This window comes from Meriones unguiculatus, chromosome 1 (assembly GCF_030254825.1).
Source record: "Meriones unguiculatus strain TT.TT164.6M chromosome 1, Bangor_MerUng_6.1, whole genome shotgun sequence".
Taxonomy (NCBI): domain Eukaryota; kingdom Metazoa; phylum Chordata; class Mammalia; order Rodentia; family Muridae; genus Meriones; species Meriones unguiculatus.
In genome coordinates this window covers 82,480,122-82,501,125 of record NC_083349.1, presented here as the reverse complement: position 1 = coordinate 82,501,125, position 21,004 = coordinate 82,480,122, and the positions used below count along the sequence as shown (strand labels likewise).

Genomic DNA, 21,004 nt, shown 5'->3' with positions numbered 1-21,004 from the left:
TGTCCTAGATGGGCAGATGGGCATTCTAAAGGGCAAATGGGTTGGAACAGAAAGTGAATGCTTTTCTAAAATTTATTCCAAGTTTCTAGCTGGGGATGGGGGGGTCCAGATCAAGGTGAGAGGAGGGAGATAAATCTTAGATTTGGTGTCCTTGTGCTTCTGGACGGATTCTGACACTTGGGCTCCTGCATGTGACCCCACTTTCTACATGGACATTGATAGGGTCTCCTCATGCCTTTCAGTGCTCTCCTCAGCTGCAGCTTGAAGATGGTAACGCAGTCAGTGCAGTGAGACCCAGCCCACCCAGCATCTCCCTCAAGATTGATGCTGCCCTTGGGGTGAGCTCAGGGCTGTGGTGGCACTGGCATCTTGCAACAACTGTTGAGTTTGGGCTCTGTAGCTTCCAAGTCTGGCTTCCAGCTGCCAGACTCTGTGACCTACATGATCTCTTCAGCCATTCTCTTTCTAACTCCTGCTGCTTCAACCTAGAATCTGCACCAGTCTCTTCACATGCACAGGTGGAGAAGTTCAGGGTGGGACATTATACTGAGAAAAGGAAAACAAAATTCTAGGCAAGGCTGAGGCCATTCCTTGGGCCAGCTCAGGACTCCCAGGGAGAAAGTGCCCTGGGCCTACGTTCCAGTGAAGTCCTTCCAGGGACGGAAGGTGAGTAGGAGCGCTGTGTTCCCCCATTCCCATCTTGGAAGAAGTCTGCAGGGTGTCTATCCATCTGTGCATGCTGCTGCCCCGATTTTTTGATCCTTTTTGTCCCTTACACCATCCCCACCCACCCACCTATGGCTGTATGTGGCCAAATGATTGGAGTCTGGTCAAGCAACATGGACAAGAACAGTCTTCCACTTCTAGACCTGTCCTCAAAAACGTCTATACAGCACACATCTCCACTGCTTCTCAGTCTGAAACCCATTCGGTTTCAGGACCTATTTCGGGAGCTGGGTCCTGGGGTTACCTGTGGAAGGCTATGCCACAGTACCTATAGGAGTGAGAAACAACCTACTCATTCTTGTAAGCCTCTGGGACCACGAGGCTTATTACAGCAGTCAGCCTACCATCCTTGGCATAGTTAAGAGGCAGATTTTGGAACTAGACAAGTATGTTTGGGTCTAAACAGCCCCCATTCAATGGACATCAGTTTAAAAAAAGTGACAGTACCCAAGCTGACATCAGAAGCAAGCAGTTGACCTGTTCACAGCAGAAAATACTGGGGAAGGCTCATAACCTGCATTAGTTATGGCTGGGATTTTCAGCCCTGCAATGTACCAGGCCTTGGCTCTAATTTTCACAATAATCATGAATTAGGGGATGTCAGAGATTTAGAGATGAAAGAGTCCTGGCATGAAGAGAGGGGGTATTCAGGCACCCGTGGCTGATAAAGATGGATTGAAAGAGACCAGAGCAGGCATTTGAACCAGTTTGCCTGGCTTCTCTATACCACCATCTCCACCACCTCTACCACCACCTCCACCACCACCATCATCACCACCACCATGATCACCACTATCACCACCATCACCACCACGACTGCCATCACACCAACACCACCACCACCACAACTACCATCCCAACACCATCCCCACCATCCCCACCATGTGGAACTCATTTCTTCCACTCTTATTCTTTGTCAGTCACCTGCCATAGGAGATTGTATACAGATTGCACCTGTGCATTCATTTACAAGCTATGTTGTCCTGATAGAGGCTTCTCTTCTGGCTGAGAAAATAGGGCCTGAAGGGTGGGAGGCTTCTGTCCATTGGTTAATACCTGTAGAAGGAGAGCGGCAGAAGAGGACACAGAAGCAGACACAGAGAGGAGGCATCCTGGGTGTCTGGGCCTCAAATTGTCTATATTGTGGCCCCTGAAGAGCATCAGGGAAGAAGAGAGAGATGGTCAGAACCTGAGGCAGGTGAAGGCAGGACCCAGAGGGGCCTGTCTTTGCGGCCATGTTGTTCTCACTTTGTTCTCATGTTGTTCTGATTTTTCCTTGTGATGACCTTAAGTCTGAGCTTAACTCAAGCTTCTCTTAATTATTCTAGCCCAAAGGCATTCTTGGAAATTCAATGAAGTACTCAAGGAAGCAGAGAAGGGGGACTTATGGAGAGAGCCTGGGGAAAAGGGGCTCAGAATAGGAGGTCGGCGGGCTAAGATTCTGACCCTCAACAAGAGGCTTAGCGTGGAGGGTCCCTCTCCTTTTAATTAGGAGCCTGGAGTGCTACTGTTGGATTGAGGGGCTGCTTCTGGGGATAAATCCAAGTGGGTAGGCAAGAACTCTGATAAGAAAAGCCCTCAGTTCTGTGTTGAAAAGCAACCCAAAAGCCATGTAAATATTTACCTCTATCTCCTCAGAGAACAATTGCACTCACAATAAGCAGCAAAACTTCATAAACAATTTCCCAGCTTTTCTCCTAATCATGCCCATCTCCCACACAGCTGTACTCCTTCCTTTCCCTGTAATGGCCATCTTAAGGCCCAAGGTTCAGGAGTTTTCCAGCTTTGTGGTCTATTGCCTCTTTCCTCCATCTCTCCCAGACCTGCCTCCAGCCCAGTAGCTTCTGCTATAACTCCACCTAAAAGGCTACCTAGACACCTTATCCTCAGCCCTTGTTTTTTTAATACTTATTATTTATATATATATATGCACGAGTGTTTTGCCTATATGTATGTGTGTGCACTGTATGCATGTATGATGCCTGCAGAGGCAGAAGCGGGCGTGGCGTTCCTGGACTCAAGTGTGGATGAGCATGTTTATATGCTGTGTGTATGCATGCATGTGCGTGAATATACATGCACATATATGTGGGGATCAGAAGTCAACCTTGGATGTTGTTCCACAGGTTTTTGGGACCAGGTGTCTTATTAGCTTGGACTCACTGACTAGTGTAGCCTGGCTAGCCAGCAAGCGCCTGGAGCGGGGTATCTCCCTTCTTTCTACCTTCCCAGGGTCTGGATTCAGGTCTTTGTGTCTACATAGCAAGTACTTTGCCCACAGAGCCATCTCTCCATCCTCCTCAGTCCTCATTATCACTCAGCATCATAAAGGGCTAAGGAGCTGGCCCTAGTTGGAAGAGAGAAAGTATAATTACTTTTAATTGCAAATGAATTCTCTCCAAAATAAAGGATTCCTAGGGCAGCAGGTACTAGGAGTCCTTCATCAAGTGAGGCTTGACAGGGGTAAAGACAGACTGACACACACACACACACACACACACACACACACACACACACAGCCATGGCGCTTCCATCACAAGCAAGCATGGAAGACATAGCCAATGGTTACTGCTCTTGGTGCAGGCGCATGGCACATAGCTCTGGGTCCACCCCCTCCTGATGTTATCAGTCTTAGCTCCACATTAGGGTCCTACTGGATGGTTTGAGAAACAGCTGGGGATTGTGTCAGTTGGTCTGGTCCAAGGCTAGAAGCATCACAGGAGCTGAGACTAGCCATGAGGTCTGATAGAATGCTAGATCCAACCAGTTCCTGAAAAGAGACCCCATAGCTCAGAAGTTTCTCCAGCCACAGCACCTCTCCTTTTCCTTCAAAACAAATTGAAGTGAAGACTGTTATGGAACAACCTCGGGTAGCATCTGGAGCCTTGTTCACTCACCCTAAATTGGTTTCAACAGCTGTTTAATATATGCATGGTGAAGACACCCTCAGAAGCAGACTGAGGGGCTCATGGTTGACTGGGAAGTCATGCTTCAGAGGAACTGATATATAAACAGGTCCTAAATGACAAGAAAAAAATCTGTCATATGAAGCTGCCATGATCGTAAGTACAAAGGCCACAAGGACAAAGGGGACATATGGCCAAGGCACAAAAGACAGCAAAGATATGAAGTTTGAGAGGTGGCAAGAGACACATATGGAAAGTCTTGGAGCAGCAATAGTGAGACTTTCCTTAGCAGTGTGCTGGGAAGCCCTGGGAGGCTGTTAGGAACCAAAACATGACCATGCTGTACTTGTAAGAGACACTTGGGGTTCAGGGGGAGGGAGCTGTGGGCAGCAGGGTAGGTATGGATGAGAATGGCCAGGGCCAGAGAGCAGAGCCGAAAAGGATGGGCTCTGCTCTTCTGCAGAGTTGGGAATGTAGGTCAGGCATCCCAGCTCACTCACCAGGCCTCAGAAGCAGCCCCCTCGCCTGACAGGGGGGAAGCTGAGTCTGCACTGTGTGGGCTCGGCTGACATCTGCATTGGCAGGAGCATAGACAGTTATCCAGGTGCAGGATCTGGGTCACCACTCAGGATCCCCTCATCTCCCTTCTCAGAACGTCTTTCCCCTCCTCTACCCCTTTACAACCCCCACCCCCTCAGGCAAGCCTAGACTATGCCACCATGGAAGTAGGCAGCTATATTTTAAGATCAGGGCTCAGACCTCTAAATAAACCATAAACAAAGCCAGCATCTCTGCTACAGAAGGAGGGAGATGACTCCATTGCTCTGTAGTGCATTGACTGGGAAATAAACAAGTGCTCTGCCCTGTCACACACACTTAACCCTCTGCAAAGGCAGCTGTCAGGCCCAGAGGCCTTTCCAAGCAATAGCGATGTTCAAATTCAGGCTTTGCTCTGCAGACTCCAAATTCACTTTGATACTCAGGGAAGATGGTGTGGGTTTTTGTCCCTGACACTGGCCTCTCAGGAAAAGCTAATTAAAGGCAGGTATAATCAAGGGCTCCAGTGTAGCCTGGGGTATAGGAGTGGATAAGGGGAAGGCAATGAAAGCAGACATGGATGGGTGGCAGGAGTGGGAGTAGAAGGGCAGAGGTGAGAGGGGCAGGAGGGGCCGTTAACAGGGAAATGAGAAGTCTGTAGGAGGGGTGTGTGAGCAGGAAGGGACAAAGAAACAAAAGTTGAGAATTTCCAATTTCTTTCTTCATGAACAAAGTCTCCTATAATCAGAAAGGGGGATGGGGATGAGTGAGAAGGAAAGAAAACTTCAGAGTCATCAAATTCATGTCTTATTTTTAGGAGGATAGATTTCCAAAACACAGCAGGAAAAGGAGATTAATGAACAGAGTTCAAGAAGCCAAGGCTCTGAAGAGTCAGAAGCCAAGGCTGAGGATATGGGAGTGTCTGAGAATAGTGACATTCAGCAGAACCCACGCAGATGTGTGTAGCAAACAGTGGCTGTAAGGCTTGGGATTGCCAGAAGGCACCTGAGAGGGTGCGGGCTGTAGAGAGTGGTTGTCCTCAGGTGCTGCTGAGAAGGGCACATGCAGTGTGGAGACCTCACAGCCACCCTCCAAGGTGTGGGAAGGACTGAAAAGAGTCAGCAAGCTGGTTATTACATATGCACTGAAGCACACCCACTCTGCAGAGGCTGACACTCTCTCAACAGCACACCATAGGCATGAAGGAAACCCAGGAGCCTCCAGACTGCAGCCCAGCCAGATGCCCCAGCGTTCAAATGATAGATCCAGCCAGATGAGACAGGATATGGTGAGACTATGCCAAACAGACTCTCATAAAAAGAGTTGATTGGGGCCAGGGGAGGTGGCACACAGTTATGATCCCAGCACTGGTGAGGCAGAGGCAGGCAGACCGTGTGAGCTTGAGGGAGTGAGTTCAGGACAGCTAGAGCTGCATAGAGAGAGCTTGTATCAAAAAACAAAAGAGAAGAGAAGAGAGAGAGAGAGAGAGAGGACAGACAGGGAGGGAGGATGGATGGGGAGGAAAGTGGACAGCAAGGTGGGGAGATGGTAGATAAGGTGACATGAGTAAAGTACAATGATAAATGCATAAGAATGTCATAATTATTTATACTATTTATAAATTATTTATACTATTATAAGTAATAGTATAATTATTTATACTATTTATAGTATATTATAAATACTAAAACATTTAAGAGAAATGAGTAATTACAAATAAATGCACATGGAGACAGACACCAATCGGCAGCCCACTCCCTACACACCCCAGCAGCAGACACAAGAGAAAGGAAGGCCGTGTGGACCAGCACACCATTCTCCCTCCCACACCCAGAGCGCTCTCAGGGACATGGTAGAGAACCCTCAGTGAGGACACACTTGCTCGTGCACTCATGTCACACAGGCTCAAAGGCGGCTGGCACAAGGATAAGTCACACTTGGCTTCAGTGACCGAATCCGAAACTAGATCACAGGTTCTCTCCAGACCCTTCGAGGAAGCCCAGAGCAGGCTAGTCTTTTGCACTGATGGCACAGCTCTGGGATTAACATCTAGGTTCCCGCATGCCAGTCAAGCACTCTGACCCAGAGCCCAGCTCCAGCCCGATCATCTCTCTATTCAGATGGCATCCTCAGAGCCTCACAGGAGAATGTGTTTCTCATTATAGCTGTGCTGTTTTTCCTGAGTCTAAAGCCACCCTACAGGAACTGTCTTACGACTCCTGACCAACACATGGAAACACTAGCTCTCTGCTAAGAATGCAGCCCACATTCTGAGACCATGCCGGGAGACCAAGGGGAGACCCAGAAATAAGGTTCCATTTCTAGGCGTGCTCAGTAGGAGGACCCTAAGCCTTGTGAATGCGGATACCAGCGCTGAAGCCACACTGCTTACACAGCACACAGTTGTATACACATACCACACCGGGGCCGTTCCACACACAGCACACTGTATGCTCTTCCCACACCACACTGGTCTGTATATACACAGGACTCACGCAGAATTCTCAAACGGAGCTCCACGACTCCTTCCCATGCCAATAGAACCTGTCCCCAACCTTTCGCCCCACCTGTATCCCTGCCGCAGTTCAACCTGTCTTCCTTGACAGCTCCTGTTTTCCAATAACCACATTTCCAGGTGTGGGAAACTTTTCTTCAGGTTTCTAAAACAGGAAGCACGTAGATCCTTTTGTGGCTGCCCTATCTGCCCTACACACAGAAGTCATCCTTCATTCCCTAGCTTGTTTCCTACAGACCCAGCGAGAAAGTCACTGTAGCCAACCCTCTGCCTGAGCCTTGGGAGGCGGGGGCAGCTGTCCCCGGAGGATGCGGAGAGGGAAAGGTGTCAGCTCGGTACAGAGCTGGGGGGCTGCATGAGAACAGAATGATGCCGCTGAACATCATGAGAGTCTGGGGCGGTGGCTGTGCCCCGGGCTGAAGCGCACGGAGCTGTCCGTTCAGCACCATCGCGCGGAGCGGGGCTCCAGGCCCTCTGTAAGGCGCACCAGCTCGGTTCCCGCCCCCGCCCCGCGGGCGCCTGCGGCGTGGGCTCCTGCTTCTCTTGGCGAGTGAGGGGTGCGCGTATCGGAAAAGGGGGGCTCCACGAGCATCGGGGCCACGCAGCCACCTGTGAGCCTCTCGTGGCTGCGGGCGGCGGCGTGCGGGGCCGGAGACTGAAGGAGGCGCACGGCGGACCCCGCCTGCCCGGTGGCGGGGCACACACAGGCGCACTCGTCTACAGCTCGCACCCGCGCGCACTCGCGCAGCCAGCCAGCTGCGGCCACCGCGGCGATGCTGGCCAGCAGGTCGGGCAAGTTTCCCGCCGGCCTCGGCCGCAGGCGCCGGTGCACCCAGGTAAGCGCTTCCAGAACGGGCAAGGCGAGCCCGGGGAAGGCGCAGCGCACGCGGCTGGGCGGCACGCCGCCAGAAGGTGCGCGCGTGGGGGTAGGGAGGGGGCTGGGAATGGGACGGGTCCTTGGAGGCTGGAGACCTAGGACGCCCGGTTGACCCTCTTCCCCTCCTTGGCCCAGATTTACGGACTGAAGCACTGAATTTCCCCGCCCCCTCCCAAATCTCCGCGCCCCCTTCTTAGCCCAGGCCTGCCTGTGCGCATCTCAGCTTGGATCCCGCCTGTCTGCGGCGAGAGGGCGGGGGCGTCTCCTTGGTCTGCTTACAGGCAAGGTCAGCATGCAGCCCCCCTGGGCTTTCAAAAACACCGAGCGCCACTCCGGGGAGAAGGTGGAGGCCCGCTGCACTGTAGAAAAATACACCCTTGTCTTCCCTTGGGAGGGGGGCAACCTCACAGCAGCATTCCCGGGTGCCCGACCGCACCCAGAGACCCCGTCGGAGAGGGCTGGGCCCTCCAGAGGAGGGTGGGAGAGAAGGAGAGGCTGGGGTAGGGAGTGCCTGCGCTCACACAGACACAGGTCTCTCTGCTTTCAGGTGTAGCGCCCCCGCGCGGCGCGGACTCCTGGGCATTTCCAGCATGACCCGCCAGAGCCTGTGGGACGTGTCGGAGGCCGACGTCGAGGATGGAGAAATCCGCATCAACGTAGGCGGCTTCAAGCGGCGCCTGCGCTCCCGCACACTGCTGCGCTTCCCCGAGACACGCCTGGGCCGTCTGCTCCTCTGCCACTCGCGAGAGGCCATTCTGGAACTTTGCGATGACTACGACGACGTCCAGCGTGAGTTCTACTTCGACCGTAACCCCGAGCTCTTTCCCTATGTGTTGCATTTCTACCACACCGGCAAGCTCCACGTCATGGCTGAGCTGTGCGTCTTCTCCTTCAGCCAGGAGATCGAGTACTGGGGAATCAACGAATTCTTCATCGACTCCTGCTGCAGCTATAGTTATCACGGCCGCAAAGTGGAACCTGAGCAGGAGAAGTGGGATGAGCAAAGTGACCAGGAAAGCACCACGTCCTCCTTCGATGAGATCTTGGCCTTCTACAACGATGCTTCCAAGTTCGACGGGCAGCCCCTGGGCAACTTCCGCAGACAGCTGTGGCTGGCACTGGACAACCCGGGCTACTCGGTCCTGAGCAGGGTCTTCAGTGTCCTTTCCATCTTGGTGGTGCTGGGCTCCATCATCACCATGTGCCTCAACAGCCTGCCGGACTTCCAAATCCCTGACAGCCAGGGCAACCCTGGCGAGGACCCCAGGTTCGAAATCGTGGAGCACTTCGGGATCGCCTGGTTCACGTTTGAGTTGGTGGCCAGGTTTGCTGTGGCCCCTGACTTCCTCAAGTTCTTCAGGAATGCGCTGAACCTTATTGACCTCATGTCCATTGTCCCGTTTTACATAACTCTAATAGTGAACCTGGTGGTGGAGAGTTCTCCTACTTTGGCTAACTTGGGCAGGGTGGCTCAGGTCCTGCGGCTGATGCGGATCTTCCGGATTCTCAAGCTGGCCAGACACTCCACTGGCCTCCGCTCCTTGGGAGCTACCCTGAAATACAGCTACAAGGAAGTGGGACTGCTCTTGCTCTACCTCTCAGTGGGGATTTCCATCTTCTCTGTGGTGGCCTACACCATTGAAAAGGAGGAGAATGAGGGCCTGGCCACCATCCCCGCCTGCTGGTGGTGGGCCACCGTCAGTATGACCACTGTTGGGTATGGAGATGTGGTCCCAGGGACCACAGCCGGGAAGCTGACTGCCTCCGCCTGCATCTTGGCAGGCATCCTGGTAGTGGTCTTGCCCATCACTTTGATCTTCAATAAGTTCTCCCACTTTTATCGGCGCCAAAAGCAACTTGAGAGTGCCATGCGCAGCTGTGACTTTGGAGATGGAATGAAGGAGGTCCCTTCAGTCAATTTAAGGGACTACTATGCCCATAAAGTTAAATCCCTCATGGCTAGCCTGACAAACATGAGCAGGAGTTCACCCAGTGAACTGAGTTTAGACGATTCTCTACATTAGTTGGGACACAGACTTACATTGCTTATCTGCTGTTTGTGCCTCTGGCACAGTCCAGGCTCTGTAGGGCTATGGCATGAGGAGTCATCCTGACCCTAGAGGGATAGCTGCATGGGATATGAGCCCTAGATTGCCTTTGCAATGTTTAGAGTCATTTCCTTGGAGGATGGTTGTGTCTAAAACCATACCTTTGCCCCTTCGATGAAATGACACTCACTGGCCTTTGCATAAAATGTTCACCTTTCTGCCAGATGAGTATCTAGAATGCCGATTTCTCTATCCACTGTGTACACCATTCTAGTGCTTAGACCCCAGTATTATCTGTGAGTTTTCTGTGCTCCTATTTTTGAGGTTGTTGTGTGAGTTCTGTACAAGATGCCCTGACAATTCTGTCCAGTGGAAACATATCTGTCTATGAGGTCAGCAAGGATATCGTGAGATTTGGCTCACAACCATGTGAAAACAATCTCAATGATCTATCCATTGCTTTTATTTAATTTTAATACTAAAATAGAAAGATTGCAAAGCTAAGCACACTTGACCAACGCAAGTCTTCGGGGTGTCTTCCTACCTAATCCTGTCTTGTGGTGTGCATGATGCACAATTACTTTTTAGAAAGATGTGTATTGACATGTATCTCCTAAGTGTCAGTGTAAGAGATGTGACTCAGTCAACATGTCAGAAGGACTGAATGTTTCCCCCCAGACAGATAGTTTAGGGACAGGGACTTTAGCTAAGCATGGACCATACCAAACCCCAGCGTGCTGTAAGCAGAGTTCATGTAGGCTAATCTCTTTTATTGATGGTCAGGCCTCTACTTTTCCTGGGGAAATTACAGAGATGTTTATTTCTGGCTGAGATTCTCAATCCAGGCCATTTTGACCAAAGTTTTCTGTGTCTTGATATTAGCATGTTTTTCAAGTATTTGTTTTATAAGATGTTTAGGAATAAGAGCGTGCTGTTTTTCTTATCTAGAAGAGTTAGTGTTGCTGTCTTTGTAAGGTAAGCACTGTTAGGTTGCTAGCAAGGGCAGTAGCTTAAACATTTTCTTGCCTGCTCTGAAAGCTAATAAAATGACAGCGCTTTTGTTTCCAAGCAGAGTTTGCTTTAGGTGGTTTTGCTTCTAGGACACAGGATAGTATGTGCAATGTTTTGATTGCCTCAAGTCCCTGCTGTAACATGGTAGTGCAGAGGCATATTCACATTAGTGAGATTAGCGCAGTTTACCCAGGGTGGGAAGCTGTAGTCTTTATTTCCACCGCAATTGCAGCGGTTTTTTTTTTTTTTTTTTTGTTTTTTTGTTTTTTTTTTTTTTTTTTTTAGAGGAGGAGAATGGCTAGAGACCAGAAGAAAAGAGTTATAAAACCAAAACTACTACTTCATAAAATATAAATAACTGTGAAGTTCTTTAAAAGCTTAAAGCTAGTAAAAAAAAAAAAATCTTTCAACCACTAAGCTCTATTGAACGGTTACCTCTATTTCCTTTTCCAACATACTGTTTAGTTAGTCAGCACAAAACACAATGAAGAGGAACCTGGGGCCCCTGTTAAGATAATTCTTCCCCATCATCTTCTAAGTAATCTGGTGGTTTTCCAGTGGCTTTTGTTATTGTTAAGTCTTTGGCAAGGCTATAGAATCCAGGGATCCAAATATGGAGATAAATAGGCTTTTAATCCAAAGTTTGGGCCTACTCTTAGTTGGTCCATTTTGTGTTTTAGTCGGTTAAAGATAATCCACACCTAACAGGGGTGTGAAGTGGATCCTTTCAGAGGGCTTTGTGTATTAGTAGTTGCCATGGTAATTACAGTGTGGGTGGTTTGTTAGATGGATGCATTGGCCATTTAATGCCCTTGAGCCTCCAGTTCAAATCTTTCATCAGACTGGAGTCTCACGCGGGGAGAGGGTGGCAACCTCCTAGTGCCTACATGCAGACACAACTATGTCTATTATTCCAAAGCAGCAGGAATATGAGATGACTTGAGAAACTATACCCATGAGCCAGAAGAAGGCTGGTTTGGAGTTTGCACATGGAACTCTTGTTGTTGGCTATTATCTTCAGCCCTGGAAGACAGAACATTTACAAATCCATCCTCAGCTGCACGCCAGGCAGGTGATGGCATAGCCATGAGGACTGTGCAGTCTGCTGAGGCTGATGGTAAAAGGTAACTGGATGTGTTATCCATGGCCACTGACCGGGAAGCTGATGGCAAGAAGAAAAGAGCCAAAAGGCAGAATAACTTAGCCATTCTCATAAGGATTTTTTCTGAATGAGCAGGTTTACCACCAAAAAAAGAGATACCTCTAAGTGGGTACCTACAAGGATATGAAAGCTGGAAAACTTGACTTTTCTTTTTGGTAATGACTTGTTTTATCTGGTGCCTTTCACTGGGGGAATCCCACAGTGCTTTACAGACTGTCTTTTAAACATTTCTTGTATATATATATGTATCCTTGTGAAAGAATATTCCTTTGCTCACCAAGATTTTCAGTCACTTCTGAGCTTGAGAATGTCCTAATATCATTGTGTCCTCCAAGCAGTGGTTTTAGAGACCTGAGGGAGAACACCCCCAAAGGCTAGAACACTACAGTGAATTCCCGTAGGAGGTGAAGAATGGAGGTGACTCTGGAAACCTTTCCTTCATCACCAAACCACACCGAGGTCTGAAGTTCACAAGTGCTGGCTCAGACACAGCCTCTGATTGGCCATGTTAGATAACAGCTCCCCCAGTAGTTTCTCCTGGCAACCAGGGAAGGGCAGAGGTTAAGTGAGCCCATCCAGCGGTCAAGGTGGCCTGTGCTCAGTCCTTGCTTGGGGGAGCACAGTAGACACAGCGTCACCATGTCCAGCTGGTGGCTGAAGGGCAGCTTTACTTGGCTGAATGTTTCTGAGACAAACACACGGGCCAAGTCTTCCTCACAGCGTGTGAGGTGGACAATGGAAGTGACTCGTGTTCATTGAACAGATGCATTAGTCTTAGGCTGTGTTTTCCATCAGACCTCCGAATTTCCTGGGTTTGTTGCAGAGGAGGCACGTGTTGAATGTTGAGCTCATGCTTAGCTCATCAGGTAGTAATTGATGTTTAATATTTGGATTTATGTTTCTGCTTATCATGGCACTCAAATCACTGAACTACCTGTTAATTCTTGTTTCATTTCAATGAAAATGATTTGTTCTGCACTTTGGGGTAGCGGCAGTCTGGACAGGCTGTGTGGTCTCTACTTGAAGGCTTAACTGGTATTTCTTGTATGTTTTAACAGCATGACTTGTCCCAGGGTTGTAATTTTAAACATCGAGAACACTGTATTTGCGACGTCGGTTTTAACACTCATTAACACTATCGTGCAAGCATCCTGGCGCTCCACCGCACCGTTACTTCTGACTGCTCTGCTTGAAGTCCCTGTGCCTCAACTCCAGAATGAGGCACATGACTGACGCACTCAGGATGCCAACCTTGCAACTATGCAGATTAAACAGAAAACAATTCTTTCACTTCCTTAAGGCCCCTCAATTACACATGGAGTGAGAGATAAGGACATTGGGATGGCAGGAACTGGATTGCTTGAGGAAGGCTGAACTGAATTTGGTTTGGTTTGGGGTTTTGTTTTTGTGTGTTTATGTATGTGTGGTATGTGCATGTGTGTGTTCATATTCACACATGTGTAGATGCTATTGGGCATTTTTCTCAATCACTGTGCACCTTATATATTCAAGCAGGATCTGTCACTTGAACCCAGCACATCAGTTTTGCTAGTTTAGCTAGCAGCTTGCATTTGGGAATACTTGTCTCTGCCTCCATGTGCTGGGATGTAGGTCATCCTGCCTCCCCACATTTACATGGGGTTTGGAGATATAAATGATGATCTCGCAGCCTCAAGGCTGAGCTTTTTGAGCAGTGTGTGGAAAGGAAACCTTTCTTCTTGGCAGGCAGCTGTTTGCAAAAATCTGGAGCTGCTGGGTGATTGGGAGAAGGGATGGTTACATTGTCTTGGGACCCCAGTGGACCAGACACTCCTAAAAGATTTCCTTCGCACTCAATGTCTCACTGAGAGCCTTAGACAACCCTGCCCTGCCAATCTTTCTACAATTCAAGTGGTTACTGAGCGTAAAGGAGGCACAGAGTGTCCAGGCTGGATGGGTGTGAGTATTGTTGGAGGATTCATGGAATTGGCTCCTAGCCATCTGGAACTTAGAGTCCAAGGTGGGCCCAAGGCTTTACCAACAGCTCCTGGCCTTTCTTTCCACTGCTGCAGAGTGAGATAATCCCTAAAGCTCTGCCATTTGTTTTCCCTAGCATGAAAGCAGAATGTCTGCTTGTCTCTAATGTCCTCGTTACAGTGTGAGCACTCCTCACGTTTCTAATTTATCTGAAGGCAGGGACAGGGTCCTAGAGAAAGGCTTGGGCCTAGTGTCTGGTTCAAGTGCCTTGCATGTTTAAATAAGCAGCCATTGTCTCCTGTGAGCTCCAAGTTATTTGCATTTACTTACATGTAATCCAAATTCTTGCTATTAAAAGTTATTAGGCAGAGAGTAAAGATCACATGCATTCTCTTTGCTTCACTTTTTCCACTATTTGTGAAGCCAGGCAGGTCCTTGACCCTGTTCCTTGAGGACAGGGAAGCTCTGTGTCTGGCTGAGGGGACACACGCCTAGCTTCCCAGGTAATTCACTGCAGGATGTTGGATTCTGCTGACATTCAGGGAAAGCTGAGGTGAATGTCATTGGGGAGACCCGAGACTGCACTGGAGTCTTACCATGACCTATGTGTTCCCATCTAGTGGGGTGTGGCTTGATTCATCATTCCAATGGGAGAATAAACATGTATCAGAGGCAAGACAAAGACCCCTCAGAAAAATACTGCACTCAGAGTTCATCTCTTTTTAAAATTTTAATTGATTTATTTATTCACTTTACATCCAGTTCATCTCATATTTTCAGAACCTTTAACTAGCATTCTACTGAGGATTTGACCAGAGCAAAACATTCCATTGATACTGCAGAACTGAAAAGCTGGTTTTCTTCTGTTATTTGTCAATATCACTAAGCAGAGACTGGGTTAGCAGCTGACATGACTCACCCCAGAGCTGTGGAAATTCTTATCAAAGAAAATGAGGATGGGAAGAAGGCAGGAAAAAGAGAGGAAGAAGGAAAAGAAATTACAGGGGCGGTGAATAAAAGAAAACAAAGAGAAAGAATGGAGGTAAGTCAGAGACCGAGAGAGGCAACATTTAATGAGATTAGGAAAGAGACTAGATGTCTGTCAAAAAAGACACTGTTGGAGGTCAGAGAGAACACAAGGAGCCTCCTCCCTTCCCCTTCCTCTTTCCCCTTCCCTTCCTTCCCCTTCCCTTCTTCCCCCTCTTCTCTCCTCCCTCTCCCTCATGAGCCCACCTCTCTCCCCTCCTCCTTTCTGCCTATCCCCACCAGTCAGTACAAGCACCTGCTCAAGCAAAGCCCAGGAGACAAAGTGCTAAAAAGTGTGAAAATAGAGACTGCGTGTGTGTGTGTGTGTGTGTGTGTATGGGGGGGGGTGTTGGTGGGAGAGGTAAGAGGAAAACATAAAACAACTCTACGAAAAAATTTTTCAATTAAAAAAAAAGTAAAGTCAGCTGAGTGCAGTGGTGAACGACTGTAATTCCAACACTCAGGGAGGCAGAGCAGGTGGATCTGTGTAACCTGGAGGCCAGCCTGGTCTACAAAGCAAGTTCAGAACAGCCAAGGCTACACAGCGAAACCCTGTCTCAAAAGACAAAACAAAAATAAGTTAAACAAAACAAAACAAAAAATAGACAAGTCAATGTGGTTGTGAAGCCAGGCACAAAAACAGGTCAGAGCAAAACCATCTCTACACAACTCAAGCTAATTATTATTATTATTATTATTATTATTATTATTATTATTTTGTCATTGAGATGAGAGAGACATTCTAACCAGCTTTATGATATCAGAATGTGACTGGAAACAACTTCAAAGCCTAGGCCTGCCAGAGGTCCCACCACAGCGAGGCCAGATCAGAAATGGGCACAGGAATGAAGAAAGGCAGAAAGGGTCACCAAAGAAGTTCCACAGGCATCAAGGGGAGGGCTGAGGAACGTGGAGGTGCAGGATGGCTCTGCTTAAGTGAGGGACAGATGGGTGGCAGCTGCTGCCACACAGAACAAAAGGTTGTGACAAGAAGCACCAGGGGGCCTACCGAGTCCTCAAGCCCGAGCATCTCAGCTAGCCTGTCTCTATTAGCCACACTCTCTGCTTTGTTCTGGGAAGGCGGGGGTGGGCTACCAGCAGTCTCACAACCCACTTCTGGTCTTCCAGTCTTGGGGAACTGGCCTTTCCTAACGTTTGACCCAGCAAGCCTCTCCTTGGTTCTCAAGCCCTCCAAACTATTCGACCCCATAGAAAACCCTTCAATTCTTTGTACTTCCCTTGACCAATTCTTGGGTGTTACATGTTGTTGGCTGGGCAAGTTCTTCAGCCTCCCCCTCACCTCCGTTTCCCTCAGAGTGCTGCACTCTTGCAGTCACAGCCAGAAGATGTAGCTCCTAGGTCTCCAGCCTGACTCCAGCTCAACCCCAGGTCCACCTCATGCAACCACATTCAGAAGTCATGGTGTCTAATGTGGACTTTCCATGAATGTTCAGACTTTCTCCTACCTTCCTATTTCTGCTCATGGAACCACAGTGTTTCTTGTCCACTGGGGGAACTATCAGTCATCTTTGACTCCCCCACTTATTTATCTATTTGATCTATTTGATAAGAGGCATGTGTCAGCAGCTGAGTAATTGTCAGGAATCATATTTGATTCAGAGGCAGGAAACAGAAAGACATCACTCAGAGTGAGCAGAACTTCAGAGCCACTTCACATCAAAATCATCTGGGAAGATTTTGCAAAGTAGCAAAGTAGTCTTGTGAGCCTCATCTATTCACAAAATCAACTTGAGATAGGGCCAGGTGTCTGCAGTGGTGTGTGTGTGCACATGCTTGCGTTCATGTGTTTCCTGGGGCTCAAATCCAGGACCTTGCACATTTGACAGGTGGTCCACCATTGAGCTCTAGACTCTGACCTCCCAGATGGTGGTGGTGCAGGTGGCTTTTATAGTGCTTGTGAAGGGATGTCCCTTACTGTCCGCTCAATCTCTCGTTTCTGCATTCAGCTGTGCCCCCCACCCCAAGGCCTTCACTGTGCTGTCACACGTTGGTCCCATCCATCAGAGCTGTTTTGAAGGCTCCTACCATCACTTCAGACCTCACTAATTATTGTTTTGATAATTACCAATAACTAGTAATGCAATCAAGGCACACCAGCTGACCTTCTCTTTCCTGAAAGCTCTGTCCATGGTTTGTCTTTGCTCTTCCAATATCTTAGTATCTGAGATCCACAAGAGACTTTCCTTGGCACTGCTGGAACCATGTTAAATCTAATTACCTATACACAGGGTCACAGCTCTGGAGGGAGAAAGCTTTAAGAGGATAAAAAAGGTCCTTTAAGAAAAGAGTTGCTTTTCAATGGGGCAGTGAGGACAGGCAATAGGGCCGAGGGAGACTTGTAGCAAGGGACACCCAAGTTGACAGCACGAAGGGCTTGTGAGCTGCATGGTGGACGAGCAGAATGATCATCCAGTTCCAGGGCCCGGAATAATGATCCTCCAAAGAGCTGTGGGCATGCCTAGCAGTGCCTGGCATCCAGGCAGCCTTTGGGGGAATGTAGCAAGAACAGATTTGGGGTTCTTGGGCAGGTGTGGCTTTTTTTTTTCACTCCAAAATCTTTTCATCGCCCACATCTCCAGACGTTTAAAGAATCTTGAGCTATTTTCAGACCTACTATGAAAAGAACCGAGGTGTCAGCAGTGAGATACCAGGCTAACTGTTTTCCAAGGGGAGTGCTGGCACGACTCACTTCTTGATCTGTCAGACTTCTCTCGACTTTTCTGGCAAACTTTGTGAGCCTTCCAGGTCTGGCTCTATTGGGAGCAGCTGAACAGAGCCTGCTCCACAGACTTGGTTATGACAAAGGCCACCCTCACTGGTTGTCTTCTGCATTTCTTTTTGTGGAAAGTGTGGGAGGAGAGGAGGGAAGCCACAATGCACAGAACCTAGGGTGTCCCTGGGCTTTCCCACTGACTGCTGGAGAGAAGCCAGACAGCTCGCTTTATGCTTTTCCTGGATTCCATATTTGAAAACTGCTTTTGGAAAGAGAAGCCAGTGGGGGCTCAGAGAACCCCAGAAGTAAACTGATGGTTAAGTAGCTTCTCCATTTTTAAAAGAGCCAGTGTGTGTGTGTGTGTGTGTGTGTGTGTGTGCACGTGTGTGTGTGTGTGTGTGCACGTGTGTGGTGTGTGTAGCTCTCTCCTAATAGAACACAACTTAGATATTCCAGGTGACCTCAGATTTACTGGTTTCTGTTTCTACATGAGGGCCTCATCTTGAAAGGAATTATTCAAGTGTGTCAAAGCTTTAGAACATTTAAAAGCTACAGAGTAGAGGGGAATTGATGGAGTGGAATTTGTCTTGATATTCCAGGGAAGGTTTGCTCACTGGAGACCAGAATGTACAGATGTGGCCAATTTGGTAAAACTAAAGTGCTTGCCTCACACACAGTGCCAGGAGCAGGTCCACAGCAAGCAGATGTTAGCTGGGTTTTAGAGCCCTAAGCTTTTCCTGGCAATCAGGAAAGGACTTGCACCCAGGCCCCAGGGCCTCAGGAATACAAACCCTTTGGGAAAGAAGGCAGAAAACATTTCACAGACTGATTTCCTCCATCCTGCTCCTAATTGGAATTCTGTTTTCCATGCCTGATGTCCCTTCCTGTGCCATTTCACAGCATCTGATCATATTCCTTCCTAGCTATTATCACACTGCTTGACTGAGTGACACATGTCACCTCTATTATCAGGAAACACTTTGAGGGCCAACATTTTTATCTCCGTGTCCAGTAGAGAAAGTGCCAACAAATGCCAAAAGGTCCTAAGCAAACAAGGGCAGAGGGTCCCTCAAAATCCCTGCTGCTGTCATCAGTTCCATATTACTGGGGAGGCAGTGAGGACTGGACCCTCAATCTCGAGAGTAGGCATCATTGCATTGACGTTTGTACAAACTCTCCTGGGGCAGAGCCCTGAGATATGTTTATCAGGCAAAGTCACAGAAAAGGAGATTAAAAGAGAGGATCCTGGCAACAGCACTTCAGACTGAGCTCCAGAACCAAAGAGGACTTGGTGGATGTCCCCACTGGTAACGACTGACAAGAAAGCCACCATATGGGTGAATAGCAAAACCCTAATGCCTCAGGGGAGGGTGAGCACAGAGCCCCCTGCTGCGAGGCTGCCAGACATGCTCAGAGCTGGAATGGCAAATGTCACTTTGTGCTAGCCACAGACAGTTTTAACACCAACATTTCATTGCTCTTCCATGGGCAAATATACAAACTCAAATCTGAGCCTTCCTTTCCACATGCCCTTTGTGATGAGCCAGGTGGACATGCTCTGTACACTTACTCTGTGCTGCAGCTCCCTGCCTAGAGGCCGCTGGAGGCTGAAGGGTCACTGTCCCATGTGCATCCTTCCTCGGCCACACTTTGCTGGGAGTTGCTGGGGCCAGGGAGAAGCGATGAGAAGGGGTGACACCCAGTCAGACTCATGGGGCAAACACCAGAAGAAAGAGAGCCTGTTCAGATTGCTGGAAGCAGAACCAGGGCCAGCTGTTGCCACCTTCAAACCCACTCCATTGGGCAAGAGTAGACAGGAGGCTGCTCAGAGGCACTGCCAAGTGGGACCTGGGGAGGCAGCAAGAACCCTGACAGCAAGTGCCAGCCCTGGCCAGAAGCTTCAGGCCAGGACACGGCATGGTCCATGCATTCAGTTCTAGCTCAAAGGCTGGCAGGCACAACGCAAATTCACCCTGCATCAGTTTTGATTTCCCTATATGCTTTTTTTTTGGTGTATCTGTGTGTGGCATCTATACATACTTGTGTGGGGTACACACATGGAGACCAGAGGTTGGTATCAGGTGTCTTCCCTAATGGCTTTCCAACCTATGTTTTGAGAAAGAATCTCTCCGAAGCTCTCTGGAGCTCACTGATTGGAGTAGGCCTAAGGGCTTCAGCTACCGGCCTCTCCCCAACCCAGTGCTGGACAACAGGTGCGCACCGCCCCACACAGCCTCTTTCCAATATTACTCTCAGTTCAAGTGCAAGGACCATGATGATGATCACGGTCGATGGGTAGTCAGCGTGCGTGGGCCTGTGCTCCTCCACTTAATCTTCTCAGTAACCCTACAAGGTAGGTTCTGATTTTGCCCTTGCTTGACAAAAAACATAAAAGCAAAGAGATTAGTTAACCAGCCCAATGTAACAAATACTCTCTGTTCCAGAGGGGTGCGGAGCTGGTGCATGGCCAGAGGGCTCCCTTGTCTTTCTTGGGAGGCCTTACAAGGTACAGTGTTCAGAGTTCACTGATCATTCGTTCTGCCATGCAATGGAACGGATAGTAATTGCTTTACTCTAGCTTTTGTCACCTCATTAGAAAATAGCTAACATTTCATTTCCTCGTTCAGGTGTGCCTGTGAGGGCTGATGTGGGACATGTCTTTAATTCATCTTCTACCTTATTCTCTTTGAGGCAGGGTCTCTAAATGAAACTCAGCTCAGCGCTTTGGCTGCCTCTTGAAATCCTGTCTCCACTTTCCGGGGCTGGAATCACAAGCAGGCCTCCCCTGCTTAGCATTTTTGTGGGTTCTAGCAATCCGAACTCTGGTCCTCATGCCTGTATACAAAGTAAATGCTTTAACCCCAGCTCACTTCCCCAGCTGGATAGGCAATATTTAATTGTAGTTTTAAAGTATATTAATTTGTAATTATACTAGTAATAGTTGATAGATTTGTGACAAAGAAAAATCCAAACCAAAACTATGCTGGCAAAATGGTTCAGTGGGCAGAGGCCCTTGCTGCTAAAGCTGAACCTGAGTTCAGTCCCCAGAACACACATGGGGAGGAGAGATCTGATACTGACTCATGGTCCTCTGACCACACATGTCTTGTGACACGCATGGGGCAACACAACATGCGAAAATGCATGTACTGGATTATAACAAGTGAATTTAATCCTGAACCCACGAGAAAGAAAAAAGCACAAACCCTAAATTTCTCTTCCCCCAAGTACTGAGTTGGTGAGTTCTCATTTCTCAGCAACTTCTGTGTATTTACATTATACATGTATTACTGGAGACATGAAAGTAGTTTTGTAGATGAGTCCATTCTGCAAATGCCTTATTGTCACTGAACTTTTTTGTGTGTGCCACTTTATAAAGATCAACATTAAATGTAAATGTGTGTGGTGTTTTGCCTGCATGTGTGTCTGTGCCCCATGTGCATGCCTGTAGCCCAGGGGGCCAGAAGAAGGTAGTGGATCCCTGGGTCTGGAGTTGCAAAGAGTTG

General features: G+C 48.6%; 1 protein-coding gene across 4 annotated transcripts; it reads left to right on the top strand.

Moving 5' to 3' along the window:
- The first annotated feature begins 6,712 nt into the window (after positions 1-6,712).
- Kcns2 (potassium voltage-gated channel modifier subfamily S member 2) lies at positions 6,713-15,059 on the top strand. Of its 4 annotated transcripts, XM_060392919.1 has the most exons (3): positions 6,713-7,520; positions 7,697-7,847; positions 8,109-15,059. In XM_060392919.1, the coding sequence occupies exon 3, from the start codon at positions 8,152-8,154 to the stop codon at positions 9,583-9,585; it is 1,434 nt and encodes a 477-aa protein (XP_060248902.1). In that variant the 5' UTR covers positions 6,713-7,520; positions 7,697-7,847; positions 8,109-8,151; the 3' UTR covers positions 9,586-15,059. The 4 variants fall into 4 exon arrangements, with proteins under 4 accessions (XP_060248902.1, XP_060248897.1, XP_021482067.1 ...); XM_060392914.1 differs by lacking the exon at positions 7,697-7,847 and having other exon boundaries at positions 8,093-15,059; XM_021626392.2 differs by lacking the exon at positions 7,697-7,847 and having other exon boundaries at positions 6,714-7,520.
- The last annotated feature ends 5,945 nt before the right edge of the window (positions 15,060-21,004 follow it).

Excerpts from the sequence above, each read along its gene's own strand:
- Kcns2 (XM_060392914.1), top strand. The coding sequence starts at position 8,152 with ATGACCCGCCAGAGCCTGTGGGACGTGTCGGAGGCCGACGTCGAGGAT.